The following is a 27,368-nucleotide window of genomic DNA, read 5'->3' on the forward strand; positions in this document are numbered from 1 at the left end:
GACTTCTGTTACGTAACGGCCGCAGTAATTTTCCAAATCGATTGTATCTGCTGAAAGCAAGCTTCAGTCCAAATATTCTTTCCCTGCCAGTACGATCCAATATAGTAATCACCTGGTTTTAAATCGTAGGATGATGGTGGATACTAACAATGTCGTTGGCAACATGGTGGTTTATTCATGGTGTTGAAACACAGTGCTAGGCAAGCCCACCAAGCGTGTGATCTTTATTTAAAAGATAAATTGCTAACTGCTTGGATGCCAGCAACTGGTGTGAATAAAAAGATGGCGGCGGCATGTGATGCTGCTTTCAACCTCTATGCTGGTGACTGTTATTGTGCATTTTTACTGTTTCCTTACTTAAGCGAACAGAGGGTGTAATATATTCGCACACACAGCCAGAAGCTCAAGTTGGAAGTCTGTAGCTTTTCGTTTTCCATCAGATTATGATGTTCTTATGTTGGTGTTGATTCGTCAAAAGATGTTACTTGACGGTCAAAACAGTCATTACAAATTCTTTGTTTCTGGCGTAATAACACTAAAAGGAGCTTACAATTGCAGATTCACCATGTAAAGTCCATATCGCGGGTTAGAGACAGTTCATGCTACTCCGGGCTTCTTGAACCATTCAGAATTCGTAACGGTCTTAGCTCCTCTAAACCTTGCATCAGGAGTCTTTGTTTCTTGTCTTCGTTTACTTCACAGGACAGTGACTCCTCTGGCACCACAGGCATTGCCGTCATATCCTCTTCCACCTTTGGTATGATTTTAGTCGACACCTTTTATACAACATATACAGTTCTTGGGTGTAGAGGGGTAATAGCTGGTCCATCTCTGGAATTTCATACACATAGTGAGGTATCTGCTACCTCAGGTTCTAGGTGCTGGCGGTTGTCACTAATTCTGTCGGGCTTTATTCAAAGAAGAGTACAGGTCCTGCTCCCTTAGCCACTCTTACAAATCGACATTGTCCTCTCTCACAAGTTTACTGTTGCTGACAGGAATGTTTCTTAACTTTCACCAATTTACCTATAAAAATTTTTCACCGCTGAATGTATTCATCAGTTGCTACGTCACAACTTGCTTCTGCACCACTGCTTCTTTCAGCAAGGAGCAGTGCTGTGAATGTATGTTGTATTGAAGTCGCTCATTTCATCAACAGAGAAACTGATTTTATCAAGGTCAGCTACGCAAGCTGCAAAAAACGATCACACGTAGCACTAAAGCTAACAGTATCACTGTTGTTCCTCAATTTAGGTTACGCTGTCTTCCTTTGAAATATTAGAATTCGTGAGTGAACGGAATGCGTGCATTTTCCAGCAACCGTTACGGCGAACGACTGTCGACTGCAGGTTGTCTGTGCAATACCGATGCCTCTTTTTTGCCACTTGAAATAGCTTCACTTCTAGGTAAGTAGGCATAGTTAACGCATCACCTTCTTTTGGATAAGGACACTCCCAGTCTGATAGGCTGATAGAGCTTTCCTTGCTGATACCATTCCTTCGTATGGTAACCGACCATTTGATATTGTCTTCTTACCACGCAATCTTTCACGCTGTATGCGTCGCAATACGTTGAACGTCTGCGGCGGCGCGGTTCTTTTCGTCCCTATTACGACGGACCTGCACCTACCTGTAAACAATGACTCAGCATATCCTCAGTAGGGAAGCTGAGCGAAACCTACTGTACTTCGACGTGAACCAGGCTGCAATTAAAGTCACTAATCTACGTTTCGGGAGAAATTTTTCACACGAAATGAAAGGTTAGAAATTTCGTCCTCAATATATTCTGAAACTTAGGTGAAAAGCCGTGCTAGTCTTAACATAGTCAATCACAATCTCTTTCACTCACGTCAGCAAGTTTATGGTGTTGCATTTCCCGAAAACGTAATAGCTACAAAAATACGGATTGTTTTTGATTGTGAATGCTCGCCAAATATTAGGTCTGTCGGTACCTAATGCAGTCACAGTTTTGTCACCGACCTGCTCAATACACCACGCGGAATTTGTCTTTTATCGTCACAAAATTCACTCAAAAATTAGCAATTTCTACACACACATCCAGTATTGTCCTGTATCGCCTGATACATAAACTACTTGGGCGTCCAGTCTCGCGTCACCATCTGTCACTATCCAGCTCTGAGACACATCTCCCACTTAACCGCCTCCAAGGCAGGATAGGTATATGGCGCAAAGTCTCATGTCGATGCCACCATTTTACAAGCAGTGCTCGTTTGATGGATGGCGCCATACACTTTTTCATTACCTGCAATGTTCTGTAAGTGAGTGACTTACTCTCCATCGTCCAGGGCGCTCAGTAAGAAAACGGCTTTCGTAAGGTGGCCGTGGGTGTTCTGTAGAAGAGGGCCCAATTGTACTGCTCTGGTGACAGCTGTGAGAAGGTTTGTTTGAATCCAACTGTTAGTAACTAGCCAGCTGCCTTGAAAATGTGATGTTCAACTTTGTGTGGAGACCACAGAGGTGTTCGACTGGATATTTTATCATACCGTACCTCACGAATAAGATGATCATCACACAATTTGACGCTTAAAGCATATACATCTGCACTATAAGCTAACGTTCAGCGTGATTCACTTCTTTCTCATTTCATATTTAATAGGTATGGGTCTCTCTTCATTGAGTTTTCTATCACTTGTAACACACCTTAATAAACCCAGGGGCATCTCAGTGAGTTTCGCATGATACTACAACTATTTAATGTCTTGGGTGTCTTATTGATTTCTTGACCTTATCTTATATACCAGGCACAATAAAATCTTACTTCGTCGTATGTTTTAGATAGATCAAGTAACCGCCATGAAGACACCACTGTGGCCTCAGTCAGCGTCATCCTTTTATTCTTTATTAGTCGACCAGTGAGCAGACGTAAAAAATTACGTCAATTACGTGGTGACAGTATGTTCCAAAGTCTAACGTCAATGTTGTTTAGATGAGTTTAGCTATAGTTGCAATATTCACTAGGATCTTAAGATGTCTGAGGTGAAAATATTTCAGCCAGCAATCAATTCACAGCTTCACCACGTAGGCACCACTGTTGGGGTAATGATAGTGAAGGGTTATTTGGTTTTGTCACATCCAGATTTAGTGTTGGCTATACGTCCTTCTAACCTTTCACGAGAAAATTACTTTCCTTCCTGTCCTCATTTAGAGCACAGGGTCCTGGTTGCTCCTCCTTCACAAGTTATCGGTCCTGCCTTCCTTACCTTTGCTTTTAGTTCCTTAGATGCTCATGCTCAACATGATACATTGTGGATTTCTTGGGCGTAAGACAGTAAGAGCGCATGCGTGACTACAAATGCTTTCACATGTTGATTTTAGCCAGGTTTCTGCTCCTCAGCTACTTCACGTTGCGGGTTCTCCCTAACTGAGGCTTCTTTGTTTCTGGGTGACAACCACAAACTGTTCCTCTAGACTTCATTCCAAGTCTTCACCGGTTCACGCAGTGCTCTCGTCTTTGTATGTGTCGTTGTATTTGCAAGCGAAAAAAACTCCCACTAAAGCTGCGTGACCTATCTGGCGATGAACAGTAAAAACGAAAATAACATTGTTGTAAATTGCGAAAAGTACTGTAATCTGAGGTATAGCACGAAACTCCCTGCTTGAATTTCTTCATGTGAGCGTATAACATCTCAGTCAGTAGCTTTCGAGATAGCATTCATTCGTAGGCAAATCACGTTATCCTCCGAGCCGATCAGCCAAGGATTTGAACCACAACATAATGGACATTGCATATGGCTCTCAGCTAATGTGTAACAGTCAAGGATTGAAACAGGAACACGACTGAGATTTTAAATAGCTGGGTGTAGCTCCAACGAAATAGTGCGTGATCGCTGACAATATCGTGGATTACGCAGATACGATATGTACGATGGGAGAATTTTCCTTACTTTACCCGATAATTATGTCGTACTAATGGAGAAACGTGTGAAAACCGTTAAACAAAGAGGCCTTCGGTGTGACGAGGCACTTAATAGTTTCGCAAATCATAAAATTCCCCACAACATTTTTCACAGACAGGTTTAGCTGCATGTTCACACATGGTGGGGGTAATGAAATGGCTTCCCCTTCAATTTCCATTTCGAAACGGGCAGCATTCTGATCGCGTGTGGTTCTATGCGAAGGGTCGGAAACAAAATGTAGGCAAGTGACCAGCCGCCTGTCAACTGGGCGCTTCATTGTGAACGCAGCTGTACACCTACCGAACATCAAAAACTAATAGGCTCACGTGTCACCAGTGCAGCAGCGTGATAAGTTGTTGAGTATTACAGAGGTTAAGGCTGTGTGCCGTACTTGTTCTTGATTTCAGAACGGTGTTTATATTTATTTGATATGCATTTCCGACAACAAATTTAAATTTTGTATCATTCTCCCTATAATACCAGAAGAGATATTTAAGACCGTTTCTTCCTGAAAATTAGCCTCAACTCCCTACTTTTTTTCAGTGAAAGACCTAATTGGACGTAGTTTTTAAATTCGGTTAGTTTCTTTTGTTGTGTCTATTTCAGAAAGCATAGACACAATGAGGTAGCTAGGTGCACGCTAAACTAACGCAGACGGGCTTGAAGTTCTGGAACATGAGACTTATTAATGAATAAGAAGAAAAGTACATATAGGTTTGTTACTTAACTTTTAATGAGTCCTTGGAATACATCTCTCTTGAATATTAGTACGCTATAAGCACTGATACAAATGGCGCCTTGCTAAGTCGTAGCTATGGACTAAGCTGAAGGCTATTCAATCTGTCTCTCGGCAAATGAGAGGAAAGCTTCGTACGTCTGGTCGCAAGCTATGTAGTCCGTACAACTGGGGAGAGGTCTAGTCCGTGTCTTGTGACCTGCCATGTGGTGGCGCTAGGTTTGCGATTACACAGTGGCGACACGCGGGTCCGACATGTACTACAGGACCGCGGCCGATTTAAGTTACCACCTAGCAAGTGTGGTGTCTGGCGGTGACACCACATCTTTTTAGATTGTAAAAGGTTAAAATCATCAAACCAGTACTATAGATATTACCATCAGAGTAATATTGCCTTCATTTAATACTTCATCTGCATTTTCCTCCTTTAAGGTAAGAAATCACACACAAAATTCAGCATCTCTTATAGAACCGCATCACAGTAGATTTCGGCCGGAGACGCATTCCTTAAATTCAATATCCAAAATAGCCCAATCAGGAACTGTGTCAATTATGCTTAGTATCGCAAGTAGAGCTGAGTCCTGAACAGTTCCCTTTTTGTTTTTTTCCTTTGGCCATGACACTGCCGGGATCAACTACTGCGGTAAAATTTGTCGACATTGGTGCGAATTGTATTTCAGATAGGTCTTCCGGCTGCACTTCGATCTGACTGGTCCCGCCTTCAGAGGTTTATAAACTTCCGCCACCGACCGCCCGCGGCGCTGTCCGTCAAATTGGCGCTATCTGGCGGCTGTTTCTACGATCTGAGTCTTGCAGATGCCATGAGCGCAGTCTTGTTTCTCCTGGTGTGCAGTAGGGCGGAGTCGGCCTCTTAGAACGTAGATGGCATGGGGGTGAGATGGTGATGCGTCACGAATCCGAGTCCAGTGGAGCTGCATACTGGTGAGTATTCTCGTAAGAACCAAAAGCGTTTATTTTACTCAGTAGGTCGAAGCGATGATTACTCAGTTGCACAGTGGTTGTGTTGGCGAGATGTGTTCCATTCAACTAGGTGCATTTACAAGAGGCAACATGCTGCAGGCGCGGTATCACCGTGACTTCTGTGTGATCCTGTTCTAAATGGTATCACGTATTAGGAAACTGGCTCGGGGCGCTTTACGAATGGTTCCGCAATTATGTGTGGTTGCTGATTCGGGACCGTTACGTTTCGGTTTTTCTTCGCACGCAAATAGATGGGAGAGTCAGTTATTATTCGTGTGTCTCACAGTTACCAGTACGAATTGTCTTGTGATATTCTCGTTTTTGCGGAATGCGACGGAAATATCGCCGTGATCACCTAAAACACCATAATACGAGTGTATTGGTGAGACTATTGTTCGTCAGTGAAATTTTCGCGTCATTGTGGAGTTGAAAAAGATTCTCTCTCACCTATTTAATGTGTACAATCTGACGACTATGGGAGAAATTGGTTGCCGTACGGCTGCCTCACTGTTGCTAGAATTAACCCTCGGTAGCTTGCGTCTGTAGGGGTTGCCGGGGTACATGTTTCGTGAAGGACGTGTTCGAGCAAGTGTACAGTCTGGCGCATGCTTCGTGAACGTGCCATAATTTTGTTTACTATGGGGATACATTCAAGGAAAGTGTACGCATCTTGTTACGTTGTCACCTGTTGCTACTTGGTGCGAGAATCATCACTTTCATCGTATTTGTAGTACATCAGTATCGACCACAGGTCGGCATGTCTATTTTGTTGGGGTACGGCGTTGGCCACCGTCAGAGTACAGTATTTCCATCATTGGTTTTTTTTCTTACTTTCTTGGTTGTGGCTAACGTAAGTTCGCCAGCGTGTGTGTGTGTGTGTTAGGCTTGAGTTACGGTTCTGTTACCGCTGGGTGCAAGAAACGATACTCCTGTCTGTTTTTCGTGAACCTTTCTTAGTCCTCTTCGTTCTGCTTATACACACATAAGGTGTATTTAGTTAACGGTGTTCCTTTGTGTTACTTCTGAAAAAGTTAGTGGGTTTGTTTCTAGGTTCGCCGCTTATCTCGGTTTGCATCTTGTGTTCACAGCAGGAAAAGCTTACAGGTTTCGATATGCAGCTAACCACCGCTTGCTTGTTTCAGTCAGCTTTTGTCGCGCTAGTGCCTGTTTAGTTGCAAGATGGCTGCTGGCACAGTTGTGACGTTGCCATTCAAACTGAGTACAAAGTCAGCACACCAGCTCAAATATCAACTCGGGCGTATTTGCTGAGTGGCTACCAAGTTGTATGACAGTGCGTCCCGTTCATTATTGCTAGTTTTTTTTTTAACAAGAGGAGTCCCTGCACGCCCACCCCGGCATGATGGCCAACACAATAGGTCTATTGCCATCTCTGCATAAGGGTTAGTATTCACTAGTGAGGTGTCGCAGGATGTGGGTACTGCGATGTTTGCGTACGTCTGGTTAGGGTTAACCATTAATACGCGCTCATCTGGAGATAGATTGGGTCGAAATCGAACGAAGGGAAGCGGTTTGAAGGGCAGAGGCAAAAACGTGCCAAGGCAAGAGCCAAGGGAAAAAACCTCTGCGATAGTTAGGTCGGATGGTAAGAGCAGTAGCGGTTGTCTTGCTGCCTGCGATAGGTCGTGCAAGGATAGGCTTTGTTAGTAGTGGGTATCATGCATGTCGATACCTTGACGTTGTACGGTTGTGCTGCTCGGCGGCTGGCGCTGTGTGCTGGTACTGAGTCCTCGTTCAGCGTCAGCAACCTGCAACAGTTACGTTTACTATAGATCTTGCGTCCAATAGGTCATATACCGGAAGCACAGTGAGAGGGAATGTTGGCGAATTGTTTGTGAGTCTGTGGGCTAGCTAGTCGGTGTCCCTGCTGTGGCCTGTTAGTCGGCTGTAATAGCAGATGGTAGTTCAGTGTTTCTGATACGCAGGGGCTTGCAGACGTTTGTCGCTTGTTTGCGTATGTCAACCATAGATCACTATGCCCTAGCTAGCAGTGTCTTTGGCCGCTTGTACTTCCACCTGTGGTTGTGATCGTAGTTTCCCAGCGTGAGGATGAAAGGATTGTTAGTGTCACGAGTAAATGTATAGTCGTGTGGCGTGTTTTTTGAATACTTCCTTTAGGGTATCAAGGCGGTATTCATGGTGAAGATCCACGGTGCGTGTGTGGCGTGGAGCGTTTCTAATGATTCGTAGCACCTTGGTCTGTGTGATCTGCAGTCCTGTAGGAGCTGCATATCCCCAGACCTGAGCTGCGTACATCAGAGGTCTAATCGGTGTAATGTACATGGACCTAGACACCCTCCCATTCAGTGTGCTTTCCCTGTTGAGCATTGGGTAGAGCTCCTTCAGCCTCGCGTCCGCTCGGTTGGCAACGTATTCGATGTGGTCCCCCCCATGTAAGTTTCCAGTCCAGCCAGACACCGAGAGACTTTCTCTCGGAAACGGATTGGGCGTGTATGTAGTGTTATTGGTCTACAGTGTTGATGTTTGCGCAGTAGTTTCGGTCTGCGTGTGAACAGAACTGCTTCGCCCTTGTCGACGTTTACTTTAATACGCCATCGCTCCAACCAAGGCTCAGCTGTTCTGAGTGCTGTCTGTATTCGTGAATTGATGTTCGGCGGTTTCGAATCTTGGGCAAGGATGGCGGTGTCATCCGCGTAGACTGCTAACGTCGTGTTTGTGTTGCTGGGAAGTCATTAATGTACAGGTTAAACAAGATGGGCCCTAGTATGCTTCCTTTGGGTTCTCCAGCTTGGATACCGTGTTGTGTTGATTGTTTATCCTGCACGTTAGTGTTGAAACATCTGTTCGTTAGATATGAGTGTATGAGACGTACGAGTCCGTCCGGGACACCACCTTCGCTTAGTTTGCGTATGAGTCCGTTGTGCCAGAGACGGTAGAAAGCCTTTTCGATGTCCAGGAACACGGCCCCCTGTGGCTTTGTTAAAGTTGTAGCCGTGTGTCATATGTTCGACTACGCGGGGTAGTAGTTGTGTTGTCGATTGGTGATTCCCAAAGCCGAATTGCTCCGGTCTTACGGTGTCATTAGCGATGCTTCCTGAACATCAGGACCTTGGCCGCCTTCAAAAGTCAGGGAAGTGTTGGTGTTTCAGGATGACATTCGTTAAGTGTTTGAGGTATTCTACGGCTTTATCCGTGAACTCTTGGAGGATACGGTTTTGAATGCCATCAGGCCCAGGGGCTTCTCTAGCGTTGGTGTGTTTGATAGCCAATGTGATATCACTTGTGCTAGTACGTCTAATTTCGTTGCGCGAAGGCTGGGCTACAAGTAGTGTAACCCCCTGGTCCGTTTCAAGTGAGAATACTGGGTCTGAGGAACCGGATTCTGCATAAAAGACGCTGCAAGTGTTGTGGCCATGAGCTCTGCCTTCTCCGTCGCGGAGTAGGCTGGGCCGTCTGGTCCTTGTAACGTGGGAATGTAATGTTTCTCCCTGCTGAAGTGTCTGGCCAGCTGCCACACGCCAGGACGTGTGGTATCCAGCCCAGCGAGTTTCTGTCCCCATTGCTCGTTTCTGAATGTATTTTATCCCGTATTATGCCCTGGAGTCTGTTGACGTGCTGTGTATAGAACGTGCGCATGGTGCGCTGCCAGTATCTCTTGAGGCGGTACCTCATTGAGATAAGGCCCAGGATCTCCTGGGAAGGGTCGTCGAGTGTTGTCTTGGTGTTGTAAATGGAATGGCGTCAGTCAGTGCGTCTTGGACGGTAGTTGTGAGAGCCTCCACAGGCCCATCGATTTGCTGTGTGTTATTAATTCCGTGGGTGTCAGGAATGCGACTATCAAGCGTTTCCTTGAACAGTGTCCAATTCGCGCGCTTGTAGTTAAGCATCCTGCGTGGTTCGATGTCGTGCCGTGTTTCTTCCATGTGCAGTATTACAGGCATGTGGTCTGAGTCCAGCCCTTTGAGAGCTATGTCTAGCACGTCTGGCCTACGTCGAGCCTGTGTAGGCACGAACGTGGGAACGTTTCTGTAAGTGTTCAGCCAGTTACGTTTCCCTGTGTCATTATTTTCTCTAATATAGATGGTGGTACATTTTAATCCTATATGAAGCACCATTAGGTTTTTCTTACCTTCCGTTACGGCTAGTGAGATGTTGTATGTGGGTCAAAACGAGAGATCGGAATGAGTCAGTTTGTGGTATTATCACATATTGTGACAAAATGTTTAATTATTTCATCCTCGTTAGTATGTTCTTACATATTTAAGGGCGTTATTAAATAACTTCGCCGCTGATCGCCCGTGAACTCAACCACAAATACACATTGTCGAGTAGTGTGGGGTATACACGCAGAAAGCGATGCAGAATATTTATGTTCTTAAATGAGTACTGGCATACTGGAATGGTGTGGGCGCAAAACGTCCACTATTTAAGAGGTAGGAGGAATGGTACATGCTTTTAGGGGTGATATGATTCTGAACAAAAAACTTCATATGGACGTATGCTCTATTCCGAATGGTTTCCGAAAGAGAACACATACCACGTAACACATTTAATATCACTTTTGAATGTTATTCTTGAGTAACTTGAAAAGCGCACCCTCCAGCAAAAATGTGTCTCGGTACAAAAGTGACCTATATTAAATTTCCTACAAAAAATTTCCTATTCATTTTTTGTCCAGAACTAATGGTTTGTGTGAAGAGACCGTGAGAATGGTGAAAAACTCGCTCGACACGCATGTGCTAGGTTTTGTAGCCCAATATAAGGTAGTTTCCTGACTCGATATACCATAAGTGTCCCATATCAGACTGTTCGTCTCAACTTGCTACCTCAATATTCTACCTGAAATTGGCCTACAAAACAATGTAAGCTGCAGTGCATGCACGTTGAGCAAGTTTTTCGACATTCTCGCACTCTTTGCACATACCATTAGTTCTCGAGAGAAAATGAATAGGACCTTTTTTGTAGGAAATTTAATATAGTTTAATTTTGTATTCAACACGTTTTCGCTGGATGGTGTGATTTTGTTAGTTATTCAAGAGAAACGTACAAAAGTGATATTAAATGTGTTCTATCTCGGAAACCATTCAAAATGGGCATACGTCCATATATTTTTTTTTTCAGAATCACTATCATCCCTCAAAGCATGTACCTTTCCTCCTAACTCATGCTGAAAATCCGTGGAATGGACATTACATTTAGCTTTACATGAGAAGGTGTTCAGTGTTGTTTCTTTTTACCTCCCCCGGTGACTCCGATGACCGTTCTTTGTAGTCTAAATGCTTTGAGCTCATTCGTTTCCTTATACCGCAGAAAATTATACTATGCTTAACTACTGAAACAAAATATGCATGATGTACAGTTCTTTTCGTAACTAAATCAGTGATATTGTATAAGACATTCATGACGTACACAAGACTGTTCAGTGGAGTCAGTACACTGTGTGCCTGATAGCTTCACAATATATTTTTATTTAAACTTTTCATCCATATAGCTTATTTCACTTATACATTGTGCTGATTGTTTTGTGGTGAAGCAATTTCTGATTTTGCAACATTTGACTTCAAATTATTGTTTGACCCATGCCTCCACTTCTCCAAATGTCTGCTCAGTATAAGGGATTGAGTCTTCATCAGTTTAGCAACAGGGTATTGCTGCTGATTCATCTGTCTGCAGCTAGTTTGACAAGTCGGTAATATAACACAGAAATAGTGATGATCATAATATTGAACCTTATGGAACAACTAATTGAGTATTTCAAGCCAGAAAGGAATTTGTTACCACTTTATTTCCAAATAGCTTTTGTTTTCTGTTTGCCAACTATGATGACATCCAACTAAGAGATTTTTTTTTTTTTTTAGAATGCCATAGCTAGTCAGTTTTTGAAAAGGCAGGTCATAATTTACCGTCTTGAAGGCTTTCGTAAGGTCGCAAAATGCTTGACACACACATTCTGTTATCAAAACAACTAACCTTTTGATCAATTCATTTATTGTTTTGGCTGTGCTGCAACCTTTATTGAAACCACCCTGACTGCATGTATTATGTTATGGGATGAATTATAATTTTCTATATGTTTACATGCAGGCCCATGAGATACCGGGTAGCAGCGTGATGGAAGACAGATCACCCGCCTGGTCACGCACGTCCCTCTTCCGTAGGTGTCTAAACGTAAGGACCACGTGATTGCACTCAGTGCACGCCGTAAGGAGCATGTAAAAGGTGTTCCACAAAGTTTACTCTGCAGTGCGCCTCATGAAACACTTGACCGACTCGGCCTAGGGCGTTAGTTTTGACAAAAGTACAATAACATTACATGGAATCGCGTAAGGACAGAAACAACTAAAATTTATCTGTTCTGGAGCTGGGGGCCTTATTAAATCAACCTTCAGGAGATGTGCAACGTTGAAGGTACCTGAGTGACAAACGTGTTGTACGTAGTTTGAAGTTTCATCCTAGACCATCAAGTCCTTAAAAAGTAGATGCTACAGTGCGTGGCCTGTTTATTGCTGCTGCGTGTTAGTGGGTCTAAAATTGTTGGTGGTGCATAAAGAAGTGTTAAAAGTTCCACGAATGCCCCCCTGCGGGTTCGAGGGTTAGATTCGACCCGTGGTATTCCTGCCTGTCGTAAGAGGCGACTAAAATGAGTCTCAAATGTTTCGGCCTTATTTGATGGTCCGCTGTTGGGTTTGACCTCCATATCTCAATTTTTCCGAAGAGCGAGTCGATTGGGTAAGGGCTCCTTTCTTGGTTCATTGTGTCCATCTTTAGTTCAGACCTTTCGCCAGCTTATTCGTCGTGGCATTGCAGTCCTGCCTGCTCTCCATCTCTTAGGCATGGATACGTTCCTGTGTGCATTTTCCGCCATGCAATGTGCAGTGCCATTTCCTGCACTGACGGCGACCATGGACTACATGTCTTCTAAAATCCAGCACGGTAGCCAATCCGTTGTGGTGTGGCCGCCATGTACCCTGTTGCTTGTAAACCCCTGACAACAAAGGGATCGCTCTACCGATGCCAGCGCCGTTAAATGCACATCTCCCTGGGGACATCAGGAGTCCGGGCAATGGCCATCCTGCCAGGAGGCCTTTACTGTGGCTGGGTGGCGCCTGTGGGGAGGGCCCTTGTTCGGAGTAGGTGGCATCACGGTGTATGACACGCGATGAAGCGTGGCTCATCTCCTCTTGCTGATGGCCAGCCACCAGCAGTCTTAGAGCGTTAAAAAGCTAACTTTAAGGCTAATGTGTATTCCCCCAAATCGATCCCCTCCCTGGTCACACCATGGGAGGAACGAAAGGCAAAAAATGAAAGTGAATCGTATTCTCCAAGGTAACTTGTCTGTACCAGAGCTCCTCCCATGGGGTCCACAACTCTTTTCTGGATACGTGCATAGGGAGCACGCGACCCTGAACTAATGTGCCATCCTTCCTTTCCCAGCTGCATACCTTCCTTTTCCGCATCCTTCCACATCCCCGATCTTCGCCCTCCTCCCCTCACCTCCATCTCTTTCCATCCCTTTCTCCCCCTATGGGAGTTTGTTTTGTGCCTACGTCTGAAAACCGACGCTCAAAAATGTAACGCATTCTTCGTTTCCTCTGCTTGCAAGTCTTCGTCCTTCCTTTGTCTTTCTGTGTTCCTTACCTCTTCTCTTTATCCTTTTCTCCGCTGCGGCGTTTGAGACCTCTCTTCTTTCCTTTCCCTTTCTTTGTTTTTCCCATTCTGTTTTTTGCTCCCTGCGCGTGTCAGAAGGCCTACCCACGCATTCCCACACGTAGCTGGGTAGACAGGTAGGACACATACGTACCCCCTGGTAACGGCCAGGCCCAGGGAGGGGTGATTACCCGAGCTGATACCTTCCGAAAGTGCCGATTGGTCCCTCCGTCCGATTTTCGGGAGGTGTGAACAATCACCTAAGGCGGGAGTGCCCTCAGCAAAGGCCCCCACAAGGAAGGAGCACGCCATCGGAGACGCCGGTTATCATGGGGGATACTTCCGCAATGGTTTCCTCATCATCTACTATGTCTGCTCACAAGCGCAAGCTCAATGAGTCTCAGCCACCTACAGATCTTCCATCGTTGCCACAGTTCCTTGTTGTTTCTCGGTCTGACGGTCACGATTTCTCCACGGTCAACCCTTTCATTATTCAGAAACGTGTCGACGCAATTGCAGGTCCTGTAAAGTCTTGTTCCAGATTACGAAGTGATACCTTGTTCTTAGAAACACAGTGCCCTCCAGGCACAAAAAGTGCATACTTCACTGCTACACACCTTCCCTGTCCGGGTGGAAGCGCACCACACTTTATATTCATCACGTGGGGTCATCTATACACGCTCCCGCGACGGATTATCCGATGAGGAAATTCAAAACTACCTTTCTGACCAGGGCGTTTTGGCTGTTCATCGAGTCATGAAAAAGGGTTGACACGAACATCATTCCAACCCGTACTGTCTTCTTGACATTTGACAGTTAACTAACATCGAACATAAAAGTGGGTTATGAGAATTTCTGTTCGCCCTTACATCCCAAACCGTACGCGTTGCTATCGGTGTCAGCTGTTCAATCATACCAGCCAGTCCTGTTCCAATCCAGCCTTCTGTGTTACGTGTGGCAAGGATTCCCATGAGGGTGACTGACCACCTCCATCCTCTCGTTGCATAAACTGTATGGGTGACCAAGCTACTTCCTCTAGAGACTGCCACATTTTTAAAGACGAAAAGCTCATTCAGGAAATCAGAGAGAAGGAGAAGGTGTCAAACTTTCGACTGTCGAATAATTTTCGAGCAGCAAAGCCCACTGTGCCTCAGACGGGTAAATACTGCACTGTCCTTGCCTCTCCTCGGCCAACAAGAGGCAGGAACGCAGACTTGTGATCTCACGTTCAGTGCACGGTCGTCAGATCGGCCAGGGAAAAGATCGCCCGTTCAACCTCCCCACTCTCACCTGCTCATTCTATGACTCACCGTCCGCGTTATTCCTGCCTGTCGTAAGAGGCAAATAAAAGGAGTCTCAAAAGTTTCGGCCTGATGTGATGGTCCCCTGTCGGGTTTGACCTCCATAACTCAAAATTATTCTAAGAGCGAGTGATTGGGGAAGGGCACCTTACTTGGCGCATTGTGTCCATCTTGCGATCAGACCTTTCGGCAGCTTATTTGTCATTGAATTGAAGTCCTGCCCGCTCTCCATCTCTTGGGCGTGGATACGTTCCTGCATGCACTTTCCACCTTGCGCTGCGCTGTGCAGTGCCACTTTCTGCAGTGATGGCGACCATGTAGCACATGTCACCTAACATCCGGCATGATAGCCAGTCCGTTGTAGTGGGGCATCCATGTACCCTGTTCGTTGCAGCCCCCTGATCACACAGGGATCGTTCTACTGCGGACTCCGTCGTTAAATCCCCATGTATGCCAAGGAGTAGATGCACATTTCCCTGGGGCATCAGGACTCGCGGCAATGGCCATCCTGCCAGGTGGTCCTTGCTGAGGCTGGGTGGCGCCCGTGGGGAGGGCCCCTGGTCGGAGTAGGTGGCATCAGGGCGGATGACCCGCGATGAGGCGTGGTACATCTCTCGCTGGTGGCCAGCCGCCAGCAGTCTCTAAGCGTTCTCGGGCTCAATTTAATACTCAGAATTATGATCCGAAAACGTTCCAATCCGTGGCCACGCCGTGGGAGGAGCGGAAGTCTCAGGATGGCGGTAATAGTTCTTCGTCCCATATTCTTAGCTTGCACGAGAGCTGATGGGGAGTGTTTTCTATCCACAAAGTCCCAGTCCTTCGTCAAGAATTTGAGGACAAAGTTGGGGATGTGGAGGGCTTGTCCAAAATGCCCTCTGGGTCATTACTGATACAAACGGCATCCTCCACCCAGTCACGCAGGTTACTTGGTTGTGACAAGTTGGGGGATGTTAACATTACCATCACACCATCTAATAGTTTAAATAGGGTCCAGGTGTTGTTTTCCATAGGTACCTACTTTTGCAGTCTGATGACGACCTGTGTGCCAACTTAGAGCGTAGAGGTGTTCATTACGTTCGGCGCGTTCATCAGGGTCCGAGGGAATATCAGGTTGTGCCGGTGCCTTCATCTTCGCCTACGAGGGTGATACATTACCAGAGAAGGTCAAGGTAATGGTCTAACATTGTGACGTCAAGCCCTATATCCCTCCCCCGATACGGTGTTTTAAGTGCTGGAAGTTCAACCATATGACTTCGCGCTGACATTCCAGCCTTACAGGTCGAGATTGCAGACGCCCATCACATCCCAATACTCAATGCGCCCCACCTCCCATCTGTGTCAACTGCAGAGAGCATCATTCACCTTGCTCGCCAGACTGCAAAGTCTTTCAGAAAGAGCGCAAAATCAAGGAATATAAGACCCTGGACCGACTAACCTATACTGAGGCCAAACGCAAATATTATAGACTACATCCTGTGAGAATGAAATCTTTTGCCACTGTTAAAACTACTGTGCTAGCCCCATTAGTTTCGAGACTTCCAGCCAGCTCGATGAGCAGTACAACTCCTCCTGCGCCCTTCCCCGGAAAAGGGGGGGGGGGGGCGGCACTCTACTCACCTGGTTGCCCCTGCACCACCTACCTCAGGAGCAACATCCTCCCACCCGTCCGTCCGTCCCTGCTTCTCAGCTGGAGAAGCGTCCAACTTCTTCGGCTATTCTCGCTTTTAAGGGTTCCCTTGGGGCCCTCCATTCCCAGGCTTCCACCAGCGGGAAGGATGACGGCCGACAGTGGCATAAGTCCCCACCAGCGGCCGTGCGTAGGGCTTCACGATCCTCCTCCGTCCCCGAGACTGAATCGGTGAAGCCTTCCCAGCCGGTGAAACCCAAAGTTCAGCGAGAGAAGTCCAAGAGAAAGACCTGTAAGGCCAAAGAACTTGCGGTGGCACCGACCCCACCGCACCATTCGAGCTCTGCGTCTGAGGATGAGGTCGAGATTCTGGCGTCCGCTGAGGACTTTGATCTCGCCGGTCCCTCAGACGCCATGGATGTCACTCGCACGATTACTGAATCGGTGGCAGTGAGTGAACAAGCGGCGTGAATTGCCTTCCCAGTCCCTTCACGCCTTTCTCAGCCATGGACAATATCATCCTCCAGTGGATCTGAAGCGGTTTCTCTAATCATCTAGCTGAGCTCCGATAACTTATCAGCCGTCACCAATTCCTCTGCATTGCTCTTCAGGAAACGTGGTTTCAAGCAATGCGAACCCCCGCCCTCCGTGGCTATCGGAGTTATTATAAGAACAGTGCAGCTTATGAAAGGGTATCTGGTGGCGTCTGCAGTCTTTACCTTCCACCGGATGGTGATGTCGCGCAGCATTTCCTGGCTGCGCTGATAGCCCAATTGCCGCCACCTCTCTTGTTACTGGGCGACTTTAACGCCCATAACCCTCTGTGGGGTGGGTCAGTGGCTACAGGTCGAGGCGGCACCATTGAGCGTTTATTGGCACAGCTCTATCTTTCGATATTAATTGGCGGTGCCTCCACAAACTACAATTTGGCACATGGCATGTACTCCGCCATCGACCTTTCGATCTGCAGTCCGAGCCTCTTACCTACCGTCCACTGGTGTGTGCATGACTACCTGTGTGGTAGTGACTACCTGTGTGGTAGTGACCACTTTCCGATCTTTCTGTCACTACCACAGCGTCACTCTTCTCTGCGCCCTTGCTGGTGGGCTACGAATAAGGCTGACTGAGACTTGTTCTCCTCCACTGCCGCTATTGAGCCTCTCTCTAATGATGACATTGATGCTGTGGTTCAATCGGTCACCACCGGCATCGTTACTGCCGCCGAATCTGCCATTCCCCGTTCTTCTGGGTCCCCTCTGCGGCGGACTGTGCCTTGGTGGTCGCCTGAGATCGCTGAAGCGATTAAAGATTGCCGGCGGGCGCTGCAGCGTCACAAGCGACGTCCCTGCATTGAACACCTCATCACCTACAAACGGCTGCGTGCGCGGGCCCGCCGCCTTATCCGCCAAAGCAAGCAGGAGTGCTGGGAGCGGTATGTGTCCACCATTGGCCTCCATGTCTCTCCATCGCAGGTCTGGGCCAAGATCCGACTCCTCTATGGCTATCGGACCCTTGGCAGCGTCCCTGCGCTCCCACTAAATGGCGCAGTTTGTACAGCCTCCGATGAAATTGCCAACAGCTTGGCAGAGCATTTTGCTCTTACTTCCGCTTCTTCCAATTACCCACTGGCCTTCCGCTCCATTGAAGAGCGGATGGAACGTCGGAGCCTTTCGTTTCGCACCCACCGCCCAGAATCTTACAATGCGCCATTTAGTGAGTGGGAATTTCGCAGTGCCCTAGCAGCCTGCCCTGATACCGCTCCTGGGCCAGATGGCGTCCCCTGTCAGATGCTGAAACACATTTCAGTGGACTGCCAGCGATGGCTCCTCGACCTTTACAACCGTATTTGGGTCGAGGGGGTGTTTCCGTCGCAATGGCGGGGAAGCATTGTCATCCCCGTTTTGAAACCTGGAAAGAACCTTCTGGAGGTGGACAGCTACCGTCCCATTAGCCTCACCAACGTTCTTTGTAAGTTGCTTGAACGGATGGTGAGCCGGCGCTTGAATTGGGTACTGGAGTCTCGGGGCCTTCTGGCTCTGTCTCAGGTTGGGTTCCGTAAAGGCCGCTCCGCCACCGACAATCTGGTGAGCCTGGAGTCGGTCATCTGCACTGCCTTTGCCCGCCGTCAGCACCTGGTCGCTGTCTTTTTCGACATGCGGAAGGCGTACGATACGACATGGCGTCATCACATCCTTTCTACGCTTCATGGATGGGGTCTTCGGGGTCCTCTGCCGATTTTTATCCGCAATTTTCTGTCGTGTCGTACCTTCCGCGTGCAAGTCGCGGCCTCATACAGATCCTCCCACGTCCAGAACGGTGTGCCACAGGGTTCTGTTTTAGGTGTCTGCCTGTTTTTAATAGCCATTAACGGGCTTGCTGCGGCTGTGGGGAATTCTGTCTCCGCTTCCCTGTATGTTGACGACTTCTGTCTTTACTATAGCTGTATTGGCATTGCAGCTGCTGAACGTCAGCTACAGGGCGTAATCCGCAAGGCGCAGTCTGGGCTGTAGCGCGTGGTTTTCGGTTTTCGGCTGCCAAGACCCGCATTATGCATTTCTGCCGGCGCCGAACGGTCCATCCTGAGCCGCGGCTTTATCTTGACGGCGAACTTCTTACTGTGGTGGAGACCCACAGGTTTTTGGGTGTACTTCTTGATGCCCGGTTGACTTGGCTGCCTCATATTTGGCAGCTTAAACAGGCGTGTTGGCGGCATCTCAATGCTCTGCGATGCTTGAGCCACACCAGCTGGGGTGCGGACCGATCTACCCTGTTACAGCTCTACCAGGCGTTAATCCAGTCCCGTCTGGATTATGGGAGCCTGGCTTACGGCTCCGCTTCCCCATCTGCGTTGCAGATCCTGGACCCAATACTACACAGCGGGATACGACTTGCCACTGGTGCCTTCCGCATCAGCCCTGTGGACAGCATACTAGTGGAGGCAGGTGTCCCTCCCCTGCGGTTACGGCGCCAACGTTTGCTGGCCGCTTATGCTGCCCATGATTTTAGCTTGCCTGGGCATCCAAACTATCGTCTCCTGTTCCCACAATCGGTCGTCCATCTCCCCGAACGTCGGTCCCGGTCGGGTTGCTTGATCGCGATCTGGGTCAGAGAGCTTCTCTCAGGGCATCGGGTTCTCACCTTCTTTCCAGGCCCCTCTGCATACACCCCGTACTGCGTACCCCGCCCTCGCCCTCGCCATCGGCTCGGGTAGGCACAGGGCCCAAAGGACTAAGTCCCTCCGGAGGCCTTCCGCCGCTGCTTTCTATCAATCCTGGCCTCTTGTCGGGACTTTGGCGTTGTTTATACTGATGGTTGGATGGTTGCTGGTCGTGTTGGTTATTCTCTGACTCCAGGGGACCACTATGAACAACATCCATTGCCGACTGGCTGCAGCGTTTTCGCTGCTGGGCTGGTCTCCATCTTTCATGCTCTAGAGTATATCCGCTCCTGCTCAGGTGAGTCCTTCATTATCTGTAGCGACTCCCTGAGCAGTTTACGAACTATCGACGAGTCTTCCTTTGCTCTCGAATGGTGATGGCTATCCAGGAGTCCCTCCATACTCTCGCCGTTGCGGCCACTCTGAGGTCTTAGTGTGGACCCCTGGTCATGCCAGCATCCTGGGTAATGAACGTGTTGACATGCTGGCCAAACAGGCTTATGATTGGCCTTTCGGAGAGTGACCTCAGGGCACTTTTGTGGCAGAATGTACTTTGCACCTGGGGTGAAGAATGGCTCACCCTGCCTTCACCAAAGAAACATTGGCCTTCAAGGAGGGTACCGGTGCGTGGTCTCTCGCAAGGAGTCTGTTGTCCTCTGCCGACTGCACCTTGGCCACACCTGGGTGACGGACAGCCATTTACTGCACCGTGAGGACCCACTTGTTTGTCGCTGTGGATCCGCTTTGACAGCGGTCAATATTTTGTTGGTCTGTCCCCTTTTAGCTGTACTCAGGCAGACGTTTGCGTTGTCTGATCGCTCCCTGCCCTTGTAGCAGATGACACTGCCATGGCAGGCTTAGTTTTGCGGTTTCGGGCGGTTGGCTTTCATCACTTAATCTGTTTGTCATTTTTTGCATTGAGTCTGGCATTTGGCCTACAGAATTTATATGTGGTTTTTAGTGTGTTACTTGGTAGTTCGCTTTTCCTTTTTCGTCTCTATGGTCGGCCAACCACTGTCTTACTATGTGTGATTTTTAATTCGTTTTGTCTGATCTCTGTCTCAGTCTGTCTTGTCCTGTGTCGTCTTCTCTTATCTCCATGACAGTGAAAAAATTTCCTTCCAATTTACAGATTTTTGTACGTAAATTTTCACGGAAAGAAGTTTCACTGCAAGTAGTTTCACTGCAAATAAACCAATTCATATTCTCGTCCAGGTTGCTAAGTAACATACATACGTAATGAACATAATTTTTTTAGAGCTGCAGAACTAAAAATTTTGTTTATCTGAACTGCTAAATACATTCTCATAGCATGATACAACCTACCACTATATTAGAGAAATATTTTAGCTAGTATGTAACTTCGATTTTTCAATAACACGTTAAACTGATTCAAATTAATATTTCTCTTATATTCGCATGAACTCAGTGCAGCATTAGTCCACCACACATTTTGTTATTTGTGAAAAGTGTATGATGCATATTAAAGTAACACATCAAAATATTTGTGTCAGATTAGATTGCAATGCGCTGGAAACATTTTCATTCTCCGTCCTGACCTCTTAGCTTCAAGCCGGCCGTTGTGGCCGAGCGTTTCTAGGCGCTTCAGTCCGGAACTGCGTTACCGCTACGATAGCATGTTCCAATCCTGCCTCGGGGATGGATGTGTGTGATGTCCTTAGGTTAGTTAGGTTTAAGTAGTTGTAAGTTCTAGGGGACTGATGACCTCTGATGTTAAGCCCCATAGTGCTCGGAGCCATTTTCTTAGCTTCCGAACGCAACATACATGCATCTACTAATTCGTTTTCGTCACTGTTTCTACAATTACCTGACACAAATAACAAACACCCTGTGTAAGGGGACCAAACGCAAGCAGACGCACGTTATAAGACTTCGTTTACCTTACACCACCCCGTCCCCCCACCGCACATGTGTTCATTAGTTGGGGCAAGTAGAAGCCACTCACTTCGTAACAGAGGCAAAGCGTTGAAAGTGGGGCATACTAATTTCTGATACTCGGTTATTTAAAGAAACTGATAAAAGTACAGACGTTGAATTACGAACATGCCTTGATTACACACCTCTCGGGTTCTGGCGACGCAATATTTTCCTAACAGCACACTCTGCTTTGTGAGGTACCTCTGATCGTTTTCGCACGTCGTACTACACTTGAATCACTGAACAAACAACTGTTTATTCCTGTAATATCTGAGGAAATTCGAGGATGAGGTGTCCAGAGCTGACGGTCTTTGTGGTTCGGCTTTGTGTTACCAGAAATAGACTAAATAACTACAGAAGTAAACCCCAGCTTCAGAAACCAGCTATGTATTACCGGATGATGGTGACAAATGATTTTGCTGGTTTCCGCCTTTTTCTACTATAATGTATTCTTCGACATAAAAACTGCACTTCGTTTCAATGCTGATCTCGATTGTCGCATGCTGCACAAGTCCTTAACTATGAACATCCCCCCTGCGGGTTCGGGGGTTACAATAGGCCCGCGGTATTCCTGCCTGCCATAAGAGGCGACTAAAAGGAGTCTCAAACGTTTCGGCCTTAATGTGATGGTCCCCATTAGGGTTTGACCATTTTTCCAAATTCCACAGAAGTACGAGCCTTTTGGGGAAGGACACCTTACGTAGTGCACCATCAGTCCTCTGTGCCCTAAGGCCTTGGCACTCTTGATCGTCTTGGAGTCGTAACTGCACCCTCCATCCGTCATTTTGGGCATACACACCTGATGGATTGTGTACGTAACGCCCTTAGTGCGTCACCATCTGCACCCACGATCACTATGGACTACCCATGGCACCCAAAATCCAGCACGGTAGCCAGCCCCTTGTGGTGGGGTCGTCATGTATCCTCCACGTTGTAGCCCCTTGACAACACAGGGATCGTACTGCCGATGCCTGAGTTGACACCTCCCCACGTAAGCCAAGGAGTCGATGCTCGTCTCCCTGGGGCATCGGGACTCCCGGCAACGGCCATCCTGCCAGGTGGCCTTCTCTGTGGCTGGGTGGCGCCCATGGGGAGAGCCCCTGGTCGCTGGTCGGAGTGGGTGGCATCGGGGCGGATGCCCCGCAATGAAGCGGGTGAAGTCTCAATCCGGTGGTCGCACGACGGCCAACGTCTCTAAGCGCGGTAAGACAAAATTTAATGCTGTGACATATAAGCCCAAATCGTTCCCTTCCATAGCCATGCCATGGGAGGAACGTAGGGCTGCGGACAGACAGGAGCCGTATTCGCCGCGATACCTTGTGTGCAGCAGAACCGATGGGGATTCGTTTTTGGGGACTAAGCCTCTCTTCTTTGTTCACCATCTTGAAGATAAGTTTGGGGAAGTGGCATCTGTTTCCAAAATGAGGAGCGGGGCTATTTTGATACAAGCAGTTTAATCTGCATAGTCACGAGCGTTACTCGCCTGTGAGAAGCTCGGTGACATCCCCGTTCATGTCACTCCCCATAAGTCCTTAAATTTAGTCCAGGGGATTATCTTTCATAAAGATCTTGTGCTACAGTCTGATGACGAGCTACGGGAGAACCTGGCACGACGAGGTGTGCACTTTGTCCGTCGTGTCTTTAGGGGGCCCAAAGATAATAGGGTCGCTACCGGTGCCTTCATCCTGGCCTTTGAGGCTGACTGCTTGCCTTTGAAGGTCAAGGTCATGATCTACCAGTGCGATGTCATGCCCTATGTCCCACCCCCATGCGATGCTTCCATTGCTGGAAGTTTGGACATATGTCCTCCTGATGCACTGCCAGCACCACGTGTCGTGATTGTGGACGACCTTCACATCCTAATGCTCCATGTGGTCCACCTCCCACGCCCCCAGGGGCTCAGCATTCATTTGCTGGGTATGGGCTTGGCGACCCCGGGGTGCCTGAGCTGGGGACTGGTAAGCGCCGCCAGTCCTCTGTCACCGTAACCTCTGAGCATACTTCAGCGACCACCGTGCGGCGCGGCGGTGGAACGTTGTGTGTCTCAGGGAATGGGGATCTTGGCTTGACCGCCCGGATCGCGAGGATGGAATAAACCTCTATAAAAAAACCCTCAATCTCAAGGTGTACAGCCATTACCACTCCCACATCAGCTCCCCCAAAGCCCACCAAACCGCAGAAAGCTCCCATACAGCAGCAACAGCGGGTCAAATCCCGTAGTAAACCGTCTGACCATGCAGATGTGGTTTTCCGTGAGGCTTCCTCTGACTCTTCCCCAGAGTTGATGGAGTACGATGTATGTGTGGGGCAATCATCTCGTCCCACACCTGCCCCTCCACCTGCTGCAGTCTCCCCGTCCCGTCGGAGAGACAGGATGAAGGTGCTACCCCCATCATAGATTGCTCTCATACTTCAGTGGAACTTGCAAGGGTTCAGGACGCATGTGGAGGAACTTCGTCTAAAATCGCAGGGTAGACCACTGTGTCTCTGTCTCCAGGAGACGTATTTCCATCCATCATACTCCCCTGAGATACGAGGCTATACACTCCACAAAAAGGACGACCTGCGTGGAGAGAGAGCTAGAGGAGGCGTCGGTATTTTCGTCAGGACGGACTACCACTCCCCGCCTCTCTCACTTACGACGACTCTACAGGCCGTCGCTGTGTCCGTGCACGTGCGTCATCCATTGACTGTATGTTCACTTTACTTGCCCCCACATGATGCTCTTAATGAAGCGGCCCTCACCGACCTTCTTACACAGCTCCCCCAGCCATTCATTCTTTGTGGTGATTTTAATGCCCACAATGTGCTTTGGGGCTCTACCCCAGGGGTAGAGCAATTGAGAGGCTTCTCCTGTCCTCCTGTGCCTACTTGCTCAATGGAGGACAGAGTATTCATTTCTGCACGGCGACCGGGTCGTTCTCTGCCATTGATCTCTCGCTTTGCTCTCCAGCTCTTGCCGCCAGTGCTCACTGGGAAGTGGTCGCTGACTTGCACGGCAGTGATCATTTTCCCATCTGGATTCACCTGCCAGATGGCGTGGGCCCCGAAAGGAGACCACCACGATGGGTGCTCAGTGGAGCTGACTGGACACTTTATAGCCAGTTGGCCCAATTCGAACACTGTGCGAATGTTGAGGTGTGGGTGGATCATATTACCAAAACGGTCGACCACGCCGTTGCAGCATCCATTCCACAGTCCACAGGCCACCGGAAAAGGCCACCTGTGCCTTGGTGGAGTGACGAATGCCGCTCTGGAATCAGGACCAGGCGTGCGGCTCTGCGTCGGTTCAAGTGTCTGCCGACTGCTGAGAATCTTGCAGCCTTTCGGGTGGCGAGGGCAAGTTGTCGCCGCATTATTCGTGAGAGCAAGAAGAGGTCGTGGCAAAAGTTCCTGCACACCATTAATCGTTCCATCAAAAGTTCCATTGTGTGGGAGACCATCAGGAGAATTTCTGGCAGAGGAGGGAGGTGCCCCATAGCTGCTGTAATGCATAATGGCACTCTCCACACAGATCCGCGAGACATTGCCCAGACTATGGCAGCATATTTTGCGACAGTTACTGCCACAACCAGTCAGGATCCAGGTTTCCAGCGCCATAGAGCGGTTGCTGAGAGGTGTAGTCTGAACTTCCAGTCCACCTCTCATGAAGTTTACAAGTGCCCTTTTTCTATGTGGGAGCTGGATTCTGCATTGTCTGGAGCTCGTGACACATCCCCTGGTCACGACAGGATCCATTACAGTATGCTATGGCACCTCACAACGCGCAACAGAGAACTCCTCCTCGCACTTTTTAATGACCTTTGGGCGTCGGGTCACTTTCCTGACGCGTGGCGTGAGGCAGTTTTAATCCCTTCTTCAAAACCTGGGAAAGACCGCAAGAGCCCAAGTAGCTACCGTAGCATTGCCCCCACTAGTTGTATAGGGAAGACCTTGGAACGGATGGTCAACCGCCGCATTGTCTGGATGTTAGAATCCCGGCAACTCCTTAGTCGCTTTCAGTGTGGGTTCAGGAGGTTTCGTTCCACCTTCGATAACCTTGCCCTCCTGGAGGCGGCTATACAACAAGCTTTCCTCCGCCGTCATCACCTTCTAGGTGTATTTTTCGACATCGAGAAGGCCTACGATACCACTTGGAGGCGTCTCATCCTGGAGCAGCTTCACGAATGGGGTTTTCGTGGTTGTCTTCCTCTTTTTATTCAGTCTTTCCTCTCGCCACGATATTTTAGATACCGAATTGGTGACGTCCTGTCTGATAGCTTTGAGCAGGAGAATGGTGTCCCTCACAGTAGCGTTTTAAGTGTGACTCTCTTTGCCATCGCTATTAATAGCATAACGTCCATAGTGAAAAGTCCTGTCCAGTGTTCTTTGTTTGTGGATGATTTCTCTTTGTTCAGCTCTTCTTCAAGCCTTGCAACGATAACTCGTCAGTTGCAACTTCCGTTTAGGCGTTTGGATGACTGGGCGCAGAAGAGTGGATTTAAGTTTTCCACCGAGAAGTCTGTATGTGTTCTTTTTAACCGTTCTCGTTCGATTTTCACCTTTCCTGAGTTGCGCTTGAGGGATACTATTCTGTCTTTTACAGACACGGTGAGATTTCTGGGGCTCATTTTTGACTCGAGGCTCACGTGGTTACCCCATCTTTAAGACATGAAACGGCGGTCGCTTCAGGCTTTACGTATTTGAAAAAGTCTTAGCCACAGTACATGGGGAGCTGACAGGACTTGTCTGCTCCACTTTTACACGGCGTTTGTGCGATCTCGGCTCGATTATGGGTGCACGGTGTATGGGTCCGCGAGGCCTTCGTACATAAAGATTTTGGACGTTGTGCACCATGAAGGGCTTCGGTTGGCCACTGGGGCATTCCGAACTAGCCCCATACCAAGCCTCTGTGCAGAGGCTGGTGAACCGCCACTTCATATGCGGCGACGGCTACTTACGGTCCGTCAGGCGTATAAAACTTTGTCCACACCATACACACCTGCATACCATACCGTTGCTCAGCCTCATCTGGCACGGTTATTTCATAACCGGCAACGTACGAAGCAGCCCTATGGGATTCGCGCACAGGATTGCCTCGCTGCAATGTCTATGGCTGGTCTTCGTGTTTTACGTCGCGGTTGGAGCAGATCTCCACCTTGGCTCCTCCGGAGACCCAAAATTATTATACATTTGACTCGTTTTAAGAAGGATGGCACGCCAGATTTTACATTCCAGTCACTGTTTTTTAACATTTTAGATGTGCATCACGGTTTCACTGTCGTTTACACTGATGGCTCCAAACAGGAGAATTTCCCTGGCTGTTATGTGGTGTTCCCTGATAATGTTACCCGGATTCGCCTCCCTGCTGAATATACCGTTTTCGCAGCGGAGCTCCACGCGATCCTGAAGGCACTGGAGCAGATGAATCGTGTTCGGAGCGATCGATTTCTTCTCTGCTGCGATTCTCTTAGTGCCTTACAATCACTGCAGAACCTATACCCGACTGAGGAGATGGTCCAGCTGATACATGGCCAACTGTACTTGCTCCAACAGTGGGGTAAAGAGGTATCCTTCTGCTGGGTGCCTGGTCATGTCGGCATATGGGGCAATGTACAGGCTGATGGGGCTGCCAAGGAGGCCTGCAGAGAGCAGGATGTGGTCCAGTGCCCTATCCCCTTGCAGTCAGTCATTGCTGCACTCCACAGGAAGTGCATGCAGTTGTGGGAGGACGAATGGCTGGCGGTGACGGCCAATAAACTGCGGTCGGTAAAGTCAACCACTCGGCCGTGGCGTTCCTCCTGCCGGTTGCTCAGGCGGGAAGAGGTGGCCATCACACGTCTTCGGATGGGGCACTGTCCTCTGACGCATAGCTATTTATTACGGCGGGAGGATCCTCCGTTTTGTGATGCTTGTGGTGTGCGCATCTCTGTCCGGCACATTTTAACAGACTGCATTTTATACTGTGATGTAAGCGCAGAAGCACAAGTTTATGGGGATCTGCCTTGTGTTTTAGCTAACGATGAGACGTGTGTGTCTAGGGTTTTTAAGTTTTGTGATATGTCTGGACTCTGGCCTAAACTTTTAGGCTGGAGGTTTTAGTGTAT

General features: G+C 48.3%; 1 protein-coding gene across 1 annotated transcript in view; it reads right to left on the minus strand.

Annotated features, from left to right (window-relative positions):
- Positions 1-602: 602 nt before the first annotated feature.
- The window catches only part of LOC126234853 (neurofilament heavy polypeptide-like), a 139,440-nt gene continuing 112,674 nt past the window's right edge, over positions 603-27,368 (minus strand). Inside the window, exon 3 of the mRNA XM_049943595.1 lies at positions 603-752. Coding sequence (XP_049799552.1) covers positions 603-752 — 150 coding nt within the window. The remainder of the gene's footprint in view (positions 753-27,368) is intronic.

Source organism: Schistocerca nitens, chromosome 2 (assembly GCF_023898315.1).
Source record: "Schistocerca nitens isolate TAMUIC-IGC-003100 chromosome 2, iqSchNite1.1, whole genome shotgun sequence".
NCBI lineage: Eukaryota > Metazoa > Arthropoda > Insecta > Orthoptera > Acrididae > Schistocerca > Schistocerca nitens.